The sequence below is a fragment of the Bombus vancouverensis genome, chromosome 2, assembly GCF_051014615.1.
Source record: "Bombus vancouverensis nearcticus chromosome 2, iyBomVanc1_principal, whole genome shotgun sequence".
Classification (NCBI taxonomy): Eukaryota; Metazoa; Arthropoda; class Insecta; order Hymenoptera; family Apidae; genus Bombus; species Bombus vancouverensis.
In genome coordinates this window covers 7,848,038-7,870,491 of record NC_134912.1, presented here as the reverse complement: position 1 = coordinate 7,870,491, position 22,454 = coordinate 7,848,038, and the positions used below count along the sequence as shown (strand labels likewise).

General features: G+C 34.9%; 1 protein-coding gene across 1 annotated transcript in view; it reads right to left on the bottom strand.

Annotated features, from left to right (window-relative positions):
• The window catches only part of KCNQ (KCNQ potassium channel), a 146,258-nt gene that overhangs the window by 39,915 nt on the left and 83,889 nt on the right, over window positions 1-22,454 (bottom strand). Inside the window, exons 5-7 of the mRNA XM_076625225.1 lie at window positions 8,011-8,101; window positions 2,244-2,370; window positions 244-419 (exon numbers count right to left, since the gene is read on the bottom strand). Of these exons, the coding sequence (XP_076481340.1) occupies window positions 244-419; window positions 2,244-2,370; window positions 8,011-8,101 (394 nt within the window). The remainder of the gene's footprint in view (window positions 1-243; window positions 420-2,243; window positions 2,371-8,010; window positions 8,102-22,454) is intronic.

The following is a 22,454-nucleotide window of genomic DNA, read 5'->3' as shown; positions in this document are numbered from 1 at the left end:
AAATACGATGAAGCATCGCGTTATTTTACACTGGCTAGTGGAATCGTTTCTCGATGAAATTATTTATCGAAATTATTGACCTAAATAACTGTAAACATACGTATGTATTGATTGCGTAATAAGCCCGATGAGAACATTCGATATAGGTACAAGTATCAAATAGAACGCGAGAAAACGTAAAATATTCTATATAATCAATAATTAATACTTATTGAATCTAAATTTAGACATTGATTAACGTACCTGACGATGAATAAAAACGACGGAGCCGAGAAGTCGCCACGTGCCACCTTGTCGATCGACATGAAGCATCCGCAATATTTGTAAAAATCGGATTCCTCTTATAGCGGAAGTGGCGAACACCTGACCATTGCTTCCCACCGACAACACCACCATAGACGCGACCACCACGATTAAATCTGAAGAGAGAAAACAGAAAGAAACAAAAAGAGACAATTAATGATCGATATCATAGGACAGAAAATTCATATGGAGTGACAGTAAATGTTCATACTAGCGTAACGATAGTGTATCAATTTTTATATTGATATATGGTATACTCGCTGTATTATTACACACACGGTCGAGACAGACTCATTTCTTTAACGTATAAAATAAAAAAAGACATTTTAAGATAACAAAATTCGGAAGAATAGAAATAACAAAAAGAAAGTCAGGCAATCTATATAAAAAATTTCAATTTTTAAATATATATACTACAACTTTAATTTATTTTTAACGGAATTTTGCCACGGTATGAACTTTTCAAAATATGCAGCATCTCATCCCCGCTAACCCTGAATCGGATAAATGATATCTCAAAATGATTCAGTTTCACAAAATACCGATTCTATCGTGTTGTGTCTGAAACACTGCCAGGTATAACCCATGATACGTGCACATCCATGGCCGATGACATTTCCTTGCCATTCCGCGTCGCTACGCTGGTTATTCACTCCATGGAAATCGAGCGTGTGTAATCGGCCTTACCGATAAACACGCGATGCCTGATCCGATTAATATCCGGCACCGTGTTACAATTTACCACGCTCGTAAAGTTCGTTTGATCGCGAATCAAGTCGCGCGTCACGAAGCCGTCGCTGTTCATTCTCGAACGATCTCGATTATACTTTCGCGCGATTCAATTACGTGAACAGCACGAGAAGCATCGCCCGTAGCGAGTTTACGTCGGATAGCTCATGAATCACAATGGAATCGCGTACACGATATTAGAATAGATGTGAAACATTTCGGTATTATCGATCGGAATTTTATCAATATAAGATATTTTAGCGATAAATATCCTTAATATTTAATATCAATATCCTAATTATTTAATATCAAGGTCGTGCAGATATAATTATAGAAAATTCAGAAAGGATAACGATATATTGAATTGAAGAAGGAAAAGTAATGTACGAGGCTTAACTCGATAATTGGCACTTGATGAAGGCTACGAATTTATCTTACTTTTATGCTTGTAACATAGACTCGAAAGAATTAAACCGATCCTTTTAATACGAAGACAATAATTCGCTAAACTCTGGAAAGTTTGCGTCCCGATTTTAATAGGAACGTTTCTGACAGTTTCTTAGTAGTAGATTTGTCATACTCGAATATTAACGGAAATCTGAACAGAAAACAAGCCATTCGATAAATTTTAAAAATCATTTTCCAAGTAACAAATTTGTCATGTATGAATATTAAATGATATTAAATAATAATATTAAATATTAATATAATAATATTAATATTAAATAATATTAAATAATATTCAACATAAATGATATTTGTTATCCTACTGCAGAAAAGTAATTTTGAAAAAACTCTCAATGAATGACGAGCCATTCGATACGTCTCAATCAGAATATAATATCTTAATCGGTAAATCATAATCTCAGCTTTTGACGCTTAATACAAATCATTGTGTCTCATGAACCCATAGACTTCTCTGTTTGTTGGTCAACTCGCAGAATCGACTTAGAGATTCAACTATAGAATGTAGGATATCCTGATGATATGATGTTCGATCGAACTTGATGAGAGGATATCTCGTATGGATAACGAGTGAATGACAAGTGCGGTAATGAAATCAGCAGGGACACGAGTCCGACAAACAGTTTTGTCACCGGGGGAAGTTTCAATTTCGGCCACGACAATCGATCAACGCGAATATTGGATCAGCCCTTGGGCTGCGAACTAATTAGACCGGGACTTGACGTGCATTAGCGAAACGCACTCACCTATGATACAAATCGGTTTCCGTATGAAACGGAGCCTGCCGCAGCAACCCATGTACTTCGATCTGCATCCCGCACTCCACAACCTCACTAGGTATTCCACGCCAAAGAACACCACCAAACATATTTCCTGTAAACACGAAAGAGAGTACATAATGCAAGGCTTTTTAATTAACTTGCCAAATTTCTCAATCGAAAATGGCAGAAAATGGTTGAGATCGAATGTGCAAGTTTTAGAATAAAATAGATCAATGGATACTGAGAAAAAATACGATGTTTTTAATGTTGAAATATAAAACGCACCAGGCGCATGTGGAAGATTTAAAAAATGAAGTACTTTTGGGTCTTATCGCAGGTACTAAGATATTTCGTATCCGAATTAATAGACGGACGAAAGTTAGGAAAAATAGCTCGGATACCAGAATTTTCGTATAATACAACAAGTATTTAATTCAGGTTTACGTACGATGCTTAAGGTGAAAGTTGATGTTTGCTTTTATATAATCATGTACATCTAATAGAAAATGTTTGAGATTGGATATGCAATTTTTAAAATGAAATAAATCGATGAATATCAAAAAGGAAGTATGAGCTTTTAATGTTACAATATAGGACTTATAAGGCATGTCAGTTTCTGGATATTACATATAAAATGTAATAACGTAAATGTGGTTAAACGCAGTTAAAACTAAAAAAAAATAAAAAAAAACAATTTAAACATCGTTCAAACAGTTTTTCCGAACAGTAGAGCATGAAAAATATTAGATAATCACATGTTCAACTTGTATCCACATGCCGTACATTCTGACCATTCAACTTCCATTCACCATTTTTCCATTCCACGTAATTCAAACGCCGCTTTATTCTCCACGTTACCATGAAAACTTCTTTTTTAACAGAGATTTGAACAGCCCACTAGATTCGAATGTATAACTTTGTCAAAGAATATTCTAACTGTACATTCCATATGTTTCAATCAGATTGATTGGAATTGTTTACTTGTTGTTGCCGCGTGTTTTTCAGTTCGATGTTCTTCTTCGTTATATATGTCTAATTGTATTATTATACACAATTTTTTATAGGAATTTTTAGTACAAAATCTTTAAAATGATGAAAATCAATCGTTATACGATTTTAATTTTTGAAACTTAATTTGAAACCTATTTAACAATTTCATCTTGTATCTGATTTACATACACACGAACACGTTTCATCACACATGTTTTATCTCTGACATTTCAAACACTTTGTATTGCGTTCTGTGTGATGAAATATGTCACGTATAATAAAACATGCTTTGTAACATGAAAGTACAGGTGTTGCAAAATTTATTGATTTACGCGTTCCTTCAATAATAACGTTTAAAAGTTTCAAGAGGACGTTTCATGAAAGCGATAAATAAATTCCACACACATAATGATCTGTTGATGATAAGTTTTATTTACCATAAATTTCAGTTTAGCAAGTTTCATATTTATTTTATCGTTCGTATATTGCATGCAGCTTCCAGAATTAAAATTGCATATCAAGAGGATCAATCAAAAAAAATGAAATTAAAATCTCTATTGAATTCTACAACAGAACATGCTACATTTACTCGTATTACAACAAATATTGGCAGTGCAACATTCGCGTTTTCGTTGAAACAGTGTTTGGATAAAGCTCGTCGAAGAACTTAATTTAATTTAATTAGTTTCTTCATCGCGGAAGAAATAAAATTAGAAGAATAATAATTTATTATTATTAGAAAAACAAGGAGGAAAAGGAAACAAAAAAAAAACATCTTCGAATTAAGAAGAAAAATTTACAGAATAATACTACACAAATATTTGAATAAACACAAGCATCGAACAAATTTCATTGAACGATCAATGACGAACGCATCGAAAATGCGAATAAACAAGTCAATAGGTTAAATGAGCGAGAAAAATGCGATGTAAATTGCCTCGAATAATCGATAATTGTAATAACAGGGAGAAAGGCATTTCCTTGATGACTTTCTAGGCAGCGGAATCATTAGTCTCCTGTTCTTAAAATAAATGTACAACGAGCGCGATGCTATACATATAGAGATGCTGTATCGATTGTACGACCTTTATTGCAATGACACGACGCCCTGTAAAAATGGGGACATCGATGACAGAATCGCGATGGTCTGCTGTCCCGTGAAACTTTCACATTTTTCTTCTTTTTTTTTTTTTTTAGCCCTATTTTGCACGAATACTTCGTTGATATTCTGGATGGTGTTAAAATTCAATAAAAGATAATAATGGTAAGAGTATTTAACTTACCTACATGTTAAGAATTAGATTCGACATTTGGATTAAATTTGTATTGGTTTGGATTTGGATGGTTCATGGTGTTAATATTTCACAGATAGAATTAGCGTTGAATGACGGAAGGTAATTAAAAGGGTGAATGAACTTTTTGTCAATTGGTATATATATAATTAAATATTATTGTTGTATTGTTATATATTTATTATCATAATTATATTATTTTTGTAATTATATATACCTATATATAATTTAATTATACCTATATAGTAATTTATATATACCTAATATGGAGAAGCCAAGCGTATATAATATTTTCAGATATATATAAAATAAAATAGTCATTGATAATTTTATTCATCATTTTATAACTATATTATATCTTGACAAAAGGAACAGAAGATACTATCCTTTGATTAATTACCGATGTTAGTTATAAAAAGGAACTGGTTATTAAGAAATGTACGAGATGGAACTGTCCACCTACGTTTACTTTTAGGCCAAGATCTGTCTAAGAAAACCGGAAGTCAGGATGTATCATGAGGGTGAAAATGGTAACGTGTCAAGGCTCGTAATACGCACGTAAAAAGCTTTTTATGGTGTATACTCGTGGTACATAAGTAAGATTTATGGCTCGTCTGACAATGGACATGGACAGACGGACACGGAAAATTCCTTTTCGAAAAAACAATTACGATACCTTCCGAATGCCTCAAAATCTATCATTGTCTTTACTTTTTGGTGCTTTTTGAGACAACGTGACGCATCAGTATCGGAAGAGAGTGGGTGTACTTCGAAAACTTGCTGGAATTTCAATTACAGTAGAAGGCTTTGTGTCGAAATAGTATTCGCATAATTCGATCGTGTTTAATTTAGGGCGAATAAATGGAATGAAAGGTATTTCAGTAGTAGGAAACGTGAAAATTAATTTATATTTAATGCGTCGGTACTACTAAATACTTACCGATAATATTGCCACGGTAGCGCATCACGTTATAATTAAAGGGCCATAAAAACAAGAATAAAATAGTGAAACATTAGATTTCATATCAAAAAAAAAAAAAAAAAAAACTATAGCTCGTAGTGAATCGCCCGAAAGCGTAACGTACGTTCTCCAGCGTTGTTCGATTCGAGAATTCAAATTAAATTAAATATTTACGAGCAAAACCGACATGTATTTTTTGCAGAGTTAATTTGGAAACATTTACGGCATTATTTACTTATTTATTTTCTCCGATTGTACACCAGTCATATTCCATCAACGTTATTCTTTAATCTAACATTTGAACGCAGCATCGACCTTCCCGCCTCCGACCTCAATTCCGTTAAATACCGTTCTCACTGCACTTCTATCTGAACATTTTCAAGTTTCTGTCAATTTGGCTGTGTTTATTCTCAACTGAACGAAGAAACCCTTTTAGCTTGAATGATATTTACGCTCGTTCCACGAATCGTTTCAAATAAACGCGTAAGATAGAGGAATATTTTTTTAAACGTCCACTTCTGTTGATTCAATTATCCACGTCCTTTCGTGCGATAAGAAATGAAAAGAAGATGCGAGAAGTTTAATAGAAAATAGATACATGTCAATACAAATTCATTACACACATTGCAATATAAATTTCTAAGAAAACGAATCTGAGAAGAAATAATTTTTTTTTAAATATAATACCAAATCGTAATTATTTTAACTGATAATTGAAGCACATAACAAATGGCGATTACTATCGAACTTTGGCTTAAAAATTCATGTTACTCGACATCTTTGAACAAACCATTGATTCATTAACTTCGGTATTCTGATAGTTCGAATCTACTAATGAGAACAATTCGAAGGCCTAGAACTTCGATCTTCATTATCGCGACATTCCACGATATTTATCAAACAGTTTGAAGACCATTAACGGTTGAAGTCCACATTGATCACGATTAATCGTGAAACACATGCCAAACTGCACAGACTTCTATAACGAAACATCGATTTACGGAAATTTAGTATTAAAGCATACACATTAGAACGCGCAATTTTATTTTAGTACCGCGTAACATTGAAACCTGCAATTAGAAAGATACTACAATCGCAATATAAATTTCTATGTTGAATTTTCTTGATCATTTTAGATTTTAGGTTTTTACGGTGATTAGATAACATAGTTATGGTACTTTGGGTTCTCGTCGCGTTTTTATCAGTACATTACGCTTTGTTCCGACATTTTGCGAATATTCTAAATTCACTTCTTCAGGGTAGACCTGAAAATGAAGCGCAAAGTACTAATAAAGCCAAGATTGAAACCCGAAGAGTCACGAATATGCTCTTTAATTATCATACTCATAAAAGTATGAATTTGCAGAAATATTCGCAATGTAAATACGACAGTACACGATAACTACGTTAGAATTCACCTTTCAACATGTAGTTTCGAGTAGTCGATTCAGCAGTGAACAGAAAATAAACAAGACACGAGGGAGAAGCAGCTCGATGGCTTTGAGCTGCCACTATCTTCCACCAGGATCGTAGACAACAAGCGCTTTCAACGAAAAGAAAAGTACGTTGTTTCCTCGAGAATTGTGTAAAAGCACTAAAAGACCGATGGAACGTTAAACGCTTCCCTGAAAGATATATGGAATAAAGAGATCGTTCTCTGTGATTTCGGAAGTGTTTGTTTGCGAGAAACAGCTCAGCCCTTTGGCATTGAAAATTTCCCCTTTCGAATGTTGACGAACTTCCAGCTGACTTTCTGCTTTCAAACCCGGTATAACTAATTAGGCCAATTTATCTTAATCAAGCTACGCTCGAATTACTTTCCAAACGAATTACTGTTTTGTTTGAGACGAAACTCGTATTGAGCTTAAGCTTCTACGATTTTGCGTAGCATTCGAAGAATTTTGATGTGCAAGCAACACTGAGAATAAGTCAATTTTTGTTCCCACGAATTCCCGGTAATTTCTCATTTTATTTTTTTATATTTTATTTAATATATTTATAATATAAACGTCATTTAGTAATAGCGTTTTAATTCTCACGGAAGAACGATTTCAACTTTTGATTATTTTTCAACTTACAAGTCTATTTTCTAATAGGAATTTACTTACCGATCTTTATGTTACGTAGGTAGCGTTATTTTTATATTAATATAATAAGTATATTAATTTTGCAGTTTCAATCTTAGGAGATTAATTTTACTTTTCAAACACTACCATTATCAATTTAAGATAATTATCAAATGATAATCACGATTGTATAGTTTTTTTTTATTTATTTATTATTATCCATGTTTTCCGGCTTTGGAAGACTTCCGGTTAGCCATTATATTGAACTAAAGAGTAGACGTAACTTGATCTTGAACCTAACTTGATTTAATTTAAAACTTATAGTCATGATTACGAGCGACAGATGTAAAAATTCTCGAAACATCTATTCAAGTGCACTATGAAGAAATTTTTATATAATGGGTGTAAGAAATTGACGATGAATATAGTAGAAAGCTACTTACCATCCAAAAGAGGGTTTCGTTCGCGAAATTACTGTACTGGTCTATCGTCGACAAAACGCTAAATATGAGGCACACCAATACCACCATGAACCTGGAAAAAAGTAATTTCGATTAACAATTTCATTATTTTGCGCTCGTTATTTACCAATGAATTGATTAAAGGACTCCTTCCGAGTTGTCGAACCGTTTAATACTATGAATTTTAAGATTATTTATTGATGTAACGCTGTAACTCTCTTAAATTACCATTCCAATAATAAATGTAATAAAATTTATACGTTGAAAGTTTAACACAGGACTGCGACAATAGTATCGAAGTATCTTTACGAATATCTTTTAGTTTGTTTGGAAAATGTAGAGAAAGAATTGCTCGGTACAAGGTTTATACGCAAAGTTTATAAGGTCTAACAAGTCATGAGGTTTGGCGGAGTGAAGTCTAGTAGTTAGAGAGATACGGTTCCTGTTGAAATTTCCGAGAGATGTTCTACTTGCTATTCGACGTCCTCTGACATTCTGGTTACTGTTTGACTTATTACGACCATCTGATTTCTACTGCTAATTTCAACTTTAAACGGAAACTAACATCGCTACGCTACCAACTTTACAACTACAATCGCAAGAGCAAGATACAAACGATACGATATTTTCAGACTTCGTGTATTCGTGACTTTAGCATTGTCGAGGGAGATTTTTCGTTCAACAATGAACGTAACAGTGTAATAGTATCAGCTACGATTCGCTCAAATTTACAAACAGATAAACAAATCACAGTTTTTAGATGAAATATGTAGTCCGATTTTGAATAGAATTCTATGTTCCAAATATTTCTACGCTCTTAATCTCAATGAAATTATATAATAAGAATCCAATGGTTTTTCTAACGGATAGCTTTGTACGCAAATATCTTGTTGATCTCGAAAGGATTAAATAGGTTTATCTCGTACAATTAAACGATTGAAATAAAAACGTTCATCGTTGGCTTCCACTTTGTTATACAGACTCGAATTAAATAATAAAAAAAAGACTTTGCTATACTTATCACTTTCAGATACATTTCGTTTTAGAGCTCTTACATAAAATTTTTAATTTATTTCCTGTTATACGTATATAACATTATTATATTATAATAAAAATATATTATTATATTATATAACATTGTGTCAGGGAAACAAGGAATGAAATTTTTACTTCGACGTCACATACTACGAAAGCACTTAAATTTGTTAGTTTAGAATTTTACATAAAGGTCCTCATGATTTATAACTGCTCATTTTCTGCATCGGAAAAGATCTATCCATCTTACTACATGGATATATTGGGAACGATGAAACAATAGATGATACGCCCGATTTATAATTGCGTCCTGCATTTTATCACGAATCATTGTCATTGAAAATTCATGAGACGCCAAACGCGTTACTTACGTCGCCGCATACATTATCAGTCAATAACAGCCGGGTCATGGAAGAAAGGACTTATTTATAAGCGAACCAATTCATATGCATGCATTACGTATCGATTCTAACCGTTTTATCATCGAGACATTTAGACAGCCGCCGAACTGGGACGTCCGCTATACCTTTATCCAAGTTTTGCAATTCATACGGTCTTCCGGCGAAAAGACACTTATAACGATATGCTATTTTTAGCAAAAACCTAGTTACTATTATATTATAATCCGTCGTTGAAAACAGCTCTCTAAAGTAGTAAGCTGCGCGTATCAATCAGTCGCGAGAGTCGCTGCACATCCTTAAAAGGTTCGTTTGATTAGAATAAACCACGCTTTATACAATATCATATTTATTTATTAACATGTAGGGAATAAATATTTCTTGGAATAAACATATTTATTTAAGCCGATTATCAGGCAATTACAATGAAATAAATAATCTTTGATCGTTAAGAATTTCAAACAATAAGACAATCGGGATTAAGTTGGGATTAAGTAAGCAGAACTTCTCAAACTTGCTGCATGTATTAAATAAGTCCGATAAATTCGAAATTTGTTAGTTTAATAGGTCAAGTGGGTGCAATAAACTAAGATCGCTTAATTCATTAAACCTATGGTGGCAATTATTCAATATTTCAAATAAATGAAACATATTCACAGAGCGATATCCAATCTATGGATCTAACGTTATTAAATAAATGGAAAAATAATAGGTGGTACTATTGAGGTGAATATTAAACTTGTTGGTTTGTTTCATAAAGAGACGAGTGATAAAATTGTAATAGTCAATTATATTAAAATCACTGCAGGTACAAGTACAGAATTAGTGTATTTTTTTTTATTTAGTAGAATTTTTACAATCAATTCTCATTGAGAATTATAAGTAAATTATTTTGGCGTGGTACTGTAACTTGGATTATAAATGTTTATAGTATGTTTGATTCTAGTTGAATCTAATGCTTAAATCTAAAGGGTAATGTCTTTTTAGTCTGCGGATTTGATCCGTCGTGTCAATTAATTGGGTAACTAATAGATTTTGGTAGTTATTAACTTTTATATTATATCTGTTACTGAATTTGGATATTTCTTCTTTAACTGTGGGTACTACTATTCAACTCTCTAACCGTTCGCTATTCGACTAACTATTCGACTATACGACTGTCCTAGAGAGCACGTTCCTTTATTTGTATCAACAGGTGTTATTATAAAAAGTTCAATTGTAAACTCCGGTTGACGATTACAAATAACGGCAATAATATTTTGTCCGAAGTTCGTTTACTTTAAGACCTTGCAAACCTAAATAACGTTGGTATCCCAAGGCACAATAATATGAGTCTCTCCCGATTCAAATGTTCCGTTGACTCATGTGGCGCTACACTATTATGAGATTAAAGAAAAAATTGCAGGTCGTCAAAAATTAATTAACGATACAGTATCTAAATAAAACTATCACTAAGATTTCCTAACCCTGTTCTTTCAAAAATCGACTATCTTTTCGTATCTTGTAGTAATCTTGTACTCAACTTACTAATCGCGTAATTAATCGACTCCCAAAGTTAGTTAAATATATGTATAAGGCTTGTAGTATAGGTTATACGACCTCAAGATAGCCACACTATCCGAACTAGCTTCTCTTCTCTAAATTATAGTAATTAACTCGACGGCACGTGATCCTTTCGACTCACGATATGCCCGTCTCGTGTGCATACGATTACTTTATACCGCAATATCTCCGAAAAATTTATTTGAAACTTTCAGACGATTCTTTTATCATCTTCTTTTCCTAACAACGGAAATCCAAACTAAAAATATTCTACTGGCTCATTGGCAGACGCTTCAACTTAAACATGCAGAGTAAAATAATGCTATATAAAGCCATATTAAAACCTGTTTGGGCCTATGGATCCAACTATGGGGAACAACGAGTAATTCCAATATAGAAATTCTCCAACGATTCCAATCGAAATCTCTAAGATCCTTAATAGATGCGCCTTGGTATGTTACCAACGAAACAATACATCGCGATCTTAAGATAGCCACAGTTAAAGAAGAAATATCCAAATTCAGTAACAGATATAATATAGGAGTTAACAACCACCAAAACCCATTAGTTACCCAATTACTTGACACGACGGATCAGTTTCGCAGACCAGAAAGGCATTACCCTTTAGATCTAAGCATCAGATTCAACTAGAATCAAACATACTATAAACTCTTATAATCCAAGTTACAGTACCACGCCAAAATAATTTACTTATAATTCTTAATTAGAATTGATTGTAAAAAATCTACCAAATAAAAAAAAAATTTTCTTTTCCTGTATTTCTCTTAGAAAAATATACAGAAAAAAATCTCGTATAATATTTTTCTTTCACGTTTTTTCCCATCGTCGAAAATGAGTGAGATAGTTAAGGTGGTCAAATTGAAACGAGACACCGTATACTTACGGTTGAAATACATGCTCAGTACGAATAATTGAATCCGTAGAGATTTGAAAGGAACAATGAGGACCGTAATTGCAATGCAGTGATAAATTACTGGCTGAATTATACTCGTTTAGGTCACGAATGCACACATTATTAAATCGATTCGCGCAACCAGAATCGTCGTTTCGCGTGTTCGGACATTTTCAGATGGCCAGAAAAATATTTATTAAACGTGTCGATGAGAATACAATTTTTAGGTTGCGCAAATCGCTTTTCTACACATTGATACATACATAGATTTCGCGATTTCGAGACCTCAAGATCCATCGTCTTTTTCTGGATTGGATTGCACGAATTTCCTTCTCTGTGAATTCCATCTTCATCTTCTCGCGAACTTATTACAGAAAACAATCTTTTTTTTTGAGAATTTCACGGACAGATCACGTCAAGTTGCAGCTTCGCAATTCGATTAGATGTTCCATTATATCTCTCTATCTCTGAAGCAAACTTACGTGACTTACTTGAATCTCGTACCGTTGTTAAGTAAACCACTAAACAGCCTCCCATTCAACTGGAACCAGCGCTAAACGCGCGTTACACGACGACCTATCATTCATCGTGATCTTCTTTTTCTCAGATTTCATCGAATTTCAGTTGGTTACAAAAGTCAGTTACAGAAGTTTCCTAAAATTGAACTTCTATGTACAAGCAAGCATTTGATGTAACACAGGTAGCGGATCGATCTCGCGATATTTCCAAGAAATTCACTTTGTATTCCCTGTGTCACGCAAACGATGAAAATTTCCAAAGCGACTCAACAAATTTTTCCGTGATTATACACAGGCTCGAATGAACTCCAAAGCAATTTAATTTATGTCGGTGGTTCGTATCAGCACGCGAAGACAATCTACGAAGCGATGCGGAATAACAAACGAAGCAAACGCGATAGAATATGCACGAGCACGATATGTAGGGCGATATTTAACAGTTGGAAATGCAGATACCTCGAAATTTCACAACTTGGCTGGACTACTTTGATTCGATTTAAGGCTAATCTCGCGTATCACCGTCGACCTTATCGTAGCGACTTACTGTCGACGTTGGTTTAAGATTCTCCGATGAGGAGAATGCGACGACGGTTAGATGGGAATGTCGTGAGCGGAGAACGAATTCGAAGTTTGCAAACTTTACGACGTTGATAAATTTTCCAAGCTTATGGAATTTCGAAGAATTTTCCATAACAACCGTATGCGACAACGTTCTATAAAACTGTTCGTAATACATCTTTCTTTTTTTACAAAAAATTTGATATTTCAGAAGAATATAATAAGTTTAATCGTCGATTCTGCACAACAACGTCTTATTCAGTTATTCCATAAATTTTGTCTCTTTTTTTATCTAAAGTTTAATGTGAAATTACAGAAGAGCATTGCCACTTTGTCAGTTCAGTCATCAACGTATTTTTACAAAGTTTTTGTTATGTTCTATTAACGAATAGTTTCCATGCCATACACACAAGGTATGCCAACTAGAGAAAAACTCGTTAAAGCCGATTTGTTTCGACCGATGTAAAAAGTATTAAAAGGATTAATAAAAGTGATGAATGTACAATGAGAGATTGTAAATTATTAATTCACGAAAAAGTAACGTAATCTATTATTTCACCTGCAACAACCTCGTACAAAATCCTCTAAATTCTCCGCAATTTTCTACCAAATAATAAACCCTGCAACTTTCAACGATACGCTATTGAGGTACAATAGAAAAAAAAAGAACACGGCGCCGTATAACACCGTAGAAATGAAAAAAAGGGAGCCGAACGTGGACAATTATCATAGTAGGTCGATGAAGGTGACCCGCAAAGCGAAGGTAGCCTAAGGGGTGTGTAAGATCGAAATTATAGTCGGCCGACACGCCATCTTAAAGCGTGTTCCAAAGCGAGCCGACTTCGTTAACGCGCCGTTCGTCGTTACTTAACGAGCTATCGCTTGCTAATAAATTACTTGCACAAGCGGATGAATCCACCGCAACGTTTACCAAAGCCTTCGGATTTCCTACCGTAATACCCGCGAAATCATCTCGGCGTTTATTCCATCGTAAACGTCGAATGGGAAACGCTATCTGCCCGTGGAGATGTCGGCCGCATTTCAATTCGCATCTCTGGCCGTATGTACCCCCAGCCGTTGATTATCGTCACTGTTTTCTCGTTTCGCTTGTACACACGATGAATTAATAACAACGTTTAAATGAAACAGATCTCGCTAGTTTGAATCTCAGGAAGTGGTGGCTGGAAATAAAGAATTTCGTGCTTTCGGATAATAACGTGAAAATTGATTTTGTATTACGGACGAAGTGAAACTTCTAATCTCTTACGGTCTTTGATGATGAAGCTTTAATTAAGTTCGTGTTCTTGTTTATATTTAAAATAAAAAAAGATATATAAATCTTTTCTAAATCGACATCCAAAAGTTATTCTGTTTATTATTGTCCGTAGTAAATTCACTATTGTTTGCATTCAATCGGGGAAAAGATAACTTTTATTCAAAAACCGATCGTGCGACCAGTTCGATAGAAATAGATATATTAAAATATACCTTTGAAAATATAAAATATATTAAAAATATTAAGTGTCGTTATAATGTATATAAAGTATAAGGAAGGTATAAAAGGACTGTGTACTTTTAGTTCTATGCTCTATTTCGTTTCTTTACATTTAATTATCATAAAGTCGAGTTTTAGCTTTAAAATGTAAAAATCGGTAAAATAATATTTTATTTTACATGGTTGAAATGTTTTCTTTCATCGTATATCGCGGAACAGCCCATACAGTTAGTGTGTTCACGACGTGGTCGACGTCGATAGGCTCTTCATCGTGGAGGATAGTCGAGGAGTGCTCGAGAATTTATCCCTTGTTGGTCGACCAGCTCTATCAAGTGGTCTGCGAGCAACGTGTCACGAACGACGTTCCTCTTGTTTCTGTATCACCAAAGAGGATTTACGATTGTTTACCCTCTTTTGACGTTCACTTCCCCAGTTTTTATCTCAAGTTTCGAAAATTCGGAACTATGCACGTGTCACGCTAAGAACGTGAACGAATCTCAGCAACTTTAACCACATAAAAAAGAACCATAAAAAAGAATACAGTGACAAACATTATGAGTTACCATTGCTATTTACGATCATTTTTTTCGATTGTAACACAATCCAGATCCAAAAAGTGTAATATTTAACACCATCTTTTCAAACAATATTATTTACGAATGTTATAATTCGTTTGAATAGACGTAACTTTTTATAGGAATTATCGTTGCAAAGCAATCCCTCTAAAAGGATTTGATTGAAATCTGTAATTTCCCTTTGTAAACTGAATTATTGATTCTAGACGAATCAATATTTCCTACTAATTGCAACATTCCGTGTATAGTTAGAAGAATCAATGGGAAAAATTGGACGCGTGGTTAAGCATAGTGAGAAAGCATCGTGTAAATCGTAACCAGTTACATCGGACCGGTTGAATCATATTCGTCGAATTAATTTCGGAATATCGGTTAAACTGCGTTCGAGTGTTACTCATATACAAGCGCGATCCATTCATTGATTGTTTCTCTCGTAGTTAACCGCAATCCAAATCACAATGGTATTCTAGTGTTATCGACGTTTATCCTGGGGATTGACGGGTAGGACGAAATTTTGCGATTAAAATCACTTGTATAACCGCTATTATCACTTAGCTGGGTATCGTTATGATTAACTTTGTAAAACAAAAACAACCATAGTTTAGGTATTAAAAATTAGATAGAAAGACAAGTGTAAAATAATATAGCAAGCAAAATAGACATTGACTCTACTTAAATATTTCTACATACATCGACGTATGATGTTGATATTTAAATAATTGTTGTTCTTAACATAATTTGAATCTATTTCGCGGAAAGACTTCTGGTTAGTTATTAATATTCAAGTCCTCGATTTCATTAATGCAATACATCGTAAAGTATAGTTTGCTTATGAATGCGACAGAGTGGTGTAGAAAGATCAATAATAATACCTATCCAGACGTACAAGATTTATTATGCTAGAAGTTGACACGAATGCATACTTAGTTCGCATAGGTTACGAGCCAATTTTCCAGTAAATCAAGCGTTTCGTAAGAAAATGTTTCATACGGTACACTTCCTAATCTTCCTAATTTTTGAAAAAAAAATTTCTATTTCGACAAGCATTTATAAATAAGCAGAATTATAAATAGAGATTTAAAATTTATTCGTACAGATAGAAAGTAATTATACGCTTAATACGCTCCCAATACAATTTAATATAATTAATAACAAAAAGTGTAAAAATATTATGCTGTAAACGAACGGTGCGTAGAAGACTTCAAACAAACATCAACTATGTACGATATCAAACAATCATTGAATTCATATCAAGTACAATAAATACGGGCGACCAACATCTGAATTGTATGTCCGCACGCAAACAGAATATATCCATGAAATTTATAAATACATGTATCAAATTGTAATTTCAATCATATTATCTCCGTATTTCGATATCGATGATAATCTCCTTAGTGGATCATAAACATATTACATTCTCTTAAACAGAAATATACGAAGACTCTCGAAAAGCTTCCAATACCAATCACAATCGCGATTAATTGAAAAAATTATAATCTTCTCGATATACACAGTACATCGTTTATTTGTTCTAAATTAAAATCTAAAAGATTTGTCGGATCATTTCTTCGAGCTAATAATTCTCAACGTTCGAAAAAACATTTTCTCGATTCCGTAACTATTCTGTATATTCCATGCGTGTATTATATTAAAAAAAATACCAATTAACAATATCACACTACCTTTCTTTCACATATCACCTACCAAATTATCTTCTTCGTCCATTCTTTCCATTGCAATCGTAAATCTCTGACAAGATCAACGTTTAGGCGAATATGACACTTAATTTATTTCGACTTTCCGAAAAATTTTCGAGCGGAACTCGAGATGTTGGACGCGGATCGATTCGTTTGCCGAGCGAATATATTTTTCTATTTTACGAGCGCAGGCGACCGACCGTTAAAAAATTTAACGATGCTCGTGTAAAAGATTGAAATACGAGAAAATTCATGCCACGCTCAACACAGAAAGATCGCGCGCATGTATCGTCAAGCATGATTTCCGGGCTAAAAATAACAAGCGGCACGCAAATAGCTAGCCTATGCATTGCACCTAATAAGTAATGCTGCTATTTATGCGGCGACAAAGTAGGCCGAAACGTTAGGGTCGTTCCTATTTATTAAACGACGATGTTTCTTCTCCGACCACGAGAGATTATCGTTAGTGGTACTGCAGCGAAAAAGGTCGCAAGAAATCACGATTTTTTGTCTAATGGATATATGAAGTATCTTCTTAAAATTGGTTAAACAGGAAATTTCTTGATATTTTGTACCTTGAAAAATGCTAATATACGTGAAGTGTATGCGTGATTCTAGCTGAATCTAATGCTTAAATCTGAAGGGTATTGTCTTTTTAGTCTGCGGATCTGATCCTAGTGTCAAGTAATTGGGTAACTTTTCTTTTTTTTTTTGCACGTGGAGAAATCCTCATGGACACTCCGTTGCTGTTAATAATCGGTAACAGCAGAGTAGTGTCGGACTCCTACCAACTGAAACTCCACGATGACCATCCTACGCGTATGACAGGAGTGCTCCAGGAGTGCTCCAGGAACCTCTTATGAATTATCTTCTGTTGCACCCCTTTCCCGTGTCCTCTTGTTCGAGCCAGTCCTAATAATTCTCTGTCTGTTTAATTTGGCGTTAGCAATCCCCTCTTCTAGTCGTGGTCCGTTGGGACGACGATAAAGCGGCTCTAGGCCGCCTGACTGCCATCCCCTTCCATCGTCTTATTCTACAAGGGTGAGAGTTTTTCTTTCTCTCCCTTTCTGCTCGCTCCTTTGCGAACATAACTCGCTCGCAGAAGAGGCGGACAGCCTCGTATTTCTGTGGCCAGCTCAACATCGCTTCTGTAATCGCCAAGGAGATTAATCTTTCGCCTATGGGTATAGCGGGACAGCTCCCACGCCGGACAAAGCTCGTGCTGCGCTGTGTCCCTGCCCTCCCCGCAGTGGTAACAGATGTTCATCGTCTCCCGACCGATTTTCCTCAGGTACTCGCCGAACACGCCGTGTCCCGTGAGCACCTGGGTCATCCTGTAGGTGAGCGGGAGGCCGCGGCGGCTTCTCCATGTCTCCCAGTTTGGCAGCACCGCCTCCGCCCTCAATGTTCGCCTCCCTCGTTGATCAGCTGGGATCGCCACTGGTCCCACGCGTCCTCCTCGGCGGTTCCTAGGTCGTTTGGGGCCGCCTGCTCGGTCGAGTCCTCTCCCGGTTCCCATACTCTCATGCGGAAGTAATTGGGTAACTAATGTGTTTTGGTGGTTGTTAACTCCTATATTATATCTGTTACTGAATTTGGATATTTCTTCTTTAACTGTGGGTATCTTAAGGTCGCGATGTATTGTTTCGTTGATAACATACCAAGGTGCATCTATTAAGGATCCTAGAGTTTCTTATTGGAATCGTTGGACAATTTCTATATTGGAATTACTCGCTGTTCCCCATAATTGGATCCCATGGGTCCAAACTGGTCAGAAATATTGGCTTTATGTTTTCTGAATATCGAATTATTAACAACTCATAGCGAACATATTAATGCAATAACTTGGATATACTCTCTGTAAAATTGTTCGATTAGAAATCTGTCGATTCTTAATTCTTTTGCATATCTTCGTAGGAAATAACCTGCATACACTGTATCATCTGATTTGTTTAAATAGATACATATCCGACAATTTCACACATATCAATTTTATTCTTACACTTTTCGAAAGTCTTGGAATATTAAGAATTCGTTTCAACTCGAATTCAACTCATATTCAATTGGAAATTCGAAAACTTGTCAGAGACACAGTAAAGCTTACAACATACGTATGATGCGGAAATTTAAGGTACAACTTTACGAGTATTACGAATATTATCCATGTTACATCGGCCTTTTTAAAAATTTCGCCACTGCAACGAGCCAGTTTTACGAAACGGACGAAAAAGCTTGCTGCCTTGAAATATTGGAGAAGTAAATGTATAAAAATATGCAGCAAATGTACCAAGCAGAGTCTAGACGCAGAATTATAATTTTCTTTTGCTGCTGCAATCCGAATTTTGATAAAAATATAAAGAACTATAATATACTGTTAATGTACATTTCTTGTAATTACGTTGGAAATTTCCTTTCTTTTAATATCAAAAAATTTGTTAAGGAAAACGACGCGATGTCTACGGCAGAATTAAAATCGTTTTACTAAGAAACTATTAAAACCATCGTTTCATGCATCCCCTGAAGACACTCTCGATTATACGCGAGCCACACAATGCGAGTCAATTTCCTTTGTTCGACGAAGGAACGATGAATATTCGTCTCCAATTTCGCATCGATTGTAGGAAAACGTGCGTGTGTAACAATGGTGCAACCAGTGACAAGTATTCGTTCGGATAAGACAAATAGATATTGCAAATAAAGTTTCTGTTAACGTTGGAAAACAGATTATGATTAAAAATATTTGCACTGCTGGTAATGGAATTTATGATAGCTACTGTATATTGTAATGAGAATATAATTTACGATGTTTACTGAGATTCGTGGACAGTCGTACCATCAAGTGTCGTACTACGAGCGTTCTAATTATTTCAAAATGAATGAATTATATAATTCGCTAATAAGAAACTTGGAACAATGATCACGTTGGAGGTCGTGACAATTCTAGGTAAGATAATTCATTTTAAAACAAGAGATATAAATCGTGAAATTTATTAAATAGAATACATGTGGAAGCTATAAATAATTATTAATTTCATTGTTACATGCTTCAAACGTATTAATTTAACAGATTTCTCTTACATTGACTCTACTCTGTTAACCAGGAAAGAGGAGTTTCTGTGCTAATCGAAGGGTATTACATATTTTTACGTATTAATTTTTTAACTTCCACTGCCTCTTTACTCCTTAAAATAAATTTCCCTCTTAGTTGTTTCAACGCGAAACCATGAAACAATTCAAATAATTTAACATCCTGAAAATTCATTATATAATTTACAAACCTAGGACTCTCAGTGCTTAATACTGAAAATGTAGAGAAATTATGCAATGTATTTCTTATGCGTCTGATGACCAACAAATTATTCAACTCAATGAAATATTGCACAGTAGAAAATAATTTATCACTAATATATTTTCGCTGTCCATTCAGCTAAAATAATTAAAATCACGCCGTTAATTCTTCTTCGTACTGACTATTACCAAATAAATTAAAGCAAATAATTTTCAATCTAAAGCAACAAGCCATTTTTTAATATCACTGTATCAACTATTATATCTACTATCATGTTTAACTAGCGGTCTATACGGAATTCAAATCTCTTGAATGTTAAGTATTCTGAACTGGAAAATTTCTTATAGGCAACACGCAACGCGATGACTATCACCACGAATATAATATTTATTTCCATTTTGCATATTCTACAGGATACAATTAACTATAGCAGTGTATGATTAAGCTGTTACTTCGGATTTCTATTATGTAAAATTGTACGAAGCAAATAGAAATTAAATCTTCTTTATCGTTTGCGACAAATGATCATCGCAACCATTAGCTCGATTAATTGATGTCTCGAACAGAAAGAAGAACCGTCTGAGCTCGGTCGACGATCATTGCGAAGTGTGAAACGATTTATAACTCGTGCTGAAACGTTCGGCAAACAATTCAACTGATATAAGACAAATAGTCCTGTGATAGTTTTCACGACAAAATGATAAATATTTGTACAGCTAGTTGGACTTCGATTAATATCATTGAACCATAATTTTTCTTCTGGACAAGGAGACCATGATCACGGATAAGGAACAGATTAGGCCTGTGGTCTCATGAAATTTCGTATTGTACGACCTGAAATCCCAATTTTCCACATTTTTCTCAAATATTAAGTATTTATTCTCGTGACACTTAATTTTCGTGACAATTTAATTATTGGGATGGTAATGTACAATAGTAGTATTTCAGAAGATGGAAGAACTCGGAATTTACTTCTTTTCTACCTGCAATTCTAGTTTCTACAACTTTCTGTTACTTCCTTTCCTTTATACTAATCTCCAACTTTCACAGAATAGTTTCATGAATGAAATCAGTTTACACGCGTAGCCAAATGAAACTATTTGAAACGAATCTTTCTATTGACTTCCGAAAACATCCATAATTCTCGTGCCAAGAAGACGGATGCACATGAGCTAATGATAAAATAAAATGAATCACGCGCCCGCTCAAATGAGTCATGAATGCGTGAAATTTATCAATTATGGTATTCATGGTATCCCCCTGGGGGTAGTCATCCACATGTTATTTAGCAATTAAGTTAGAAAAATTTACCAAATGTCCAGCTGGACAAATTGTAAAGTACAAATTAAATAATAAAAAAAAATTTAACAATTGTTAATTTCTAACGCGTCGTCCAAGAGTTCGGTATGTGATGTTCCGTTGAACTTTACGAGGAAATCGGTTCGATCGAACCACTTGGAACATCCGCCGAGCGAACTTGTAACCGAAATCGGTATTGATGTTTCGCGAAGCTTGCAATTATGATAAAAGGTATCTAAACAATAATACACGGGGAAACCAGATAAATTATGCGGTTAGAACGATGTTCGCGCCGAACGAAAAACGGATTCACGCTTGCGGAAATGAATGGCGCGTTCGAAGAGTGACAGTGGATGCGTGGAGAGCAAAATGAAACACGCTTCCGTGATAATTTCCGATCGTGCCGTTTCGCATCGTGAAAAGTGCGATAGTGCAGTGTATTATCGCGAAATCAACACAGATCCGGTCAAATCTTTCGCACACGCAAACCGAGAAAAATAAAGAGAGAGAGAGAGAGAGAGAGAGGAAACGAAGCGAGGATCGATCAAAAGAAAAAGGAAGCGCAGGTGGATAGAAACAAAAGAATGGAACAACGAGGGAAAGTGACACGAACGCAAGCTCATTAAAAAGCGCCGAGGAGAATCGTTTCGCTGCAACAGGAAATTAACGAGAAACGATAAGAACAACCGTTCGATGCCGGTCTCGTGGTACGCGATAAAAAAACGAGAAAGAGAGAAAATAAAAAAAAAAAGAAGGAAGCGTGAACGTGGTTGCGTTCGTGCGATCAATAGACTTCGATGCCACACGTACCATCATGACGTATACTTTGTTTTCGTAATGAATTATTTAAAGGACTGCGGTACTTGGCAGCAACTTTGGAAAAAAGGAGGTCCGCAGGGAAAAACAAAGAGGGAGAATGAAAAACGGCAAAACGCTGAATAATGCATGAGGACCAAAAGTATTTTGATACTTATGCAGGTGATTGAGAACGTGGGCGGATCAAAGATGGATTTTTACTGTACACGAGGCCAGAGAAGCAAACGGGAATAAAACGGCGGTCAGGAACGATAGAGAAACTCCAGGGTAGCGGAGTACTTTCAACCA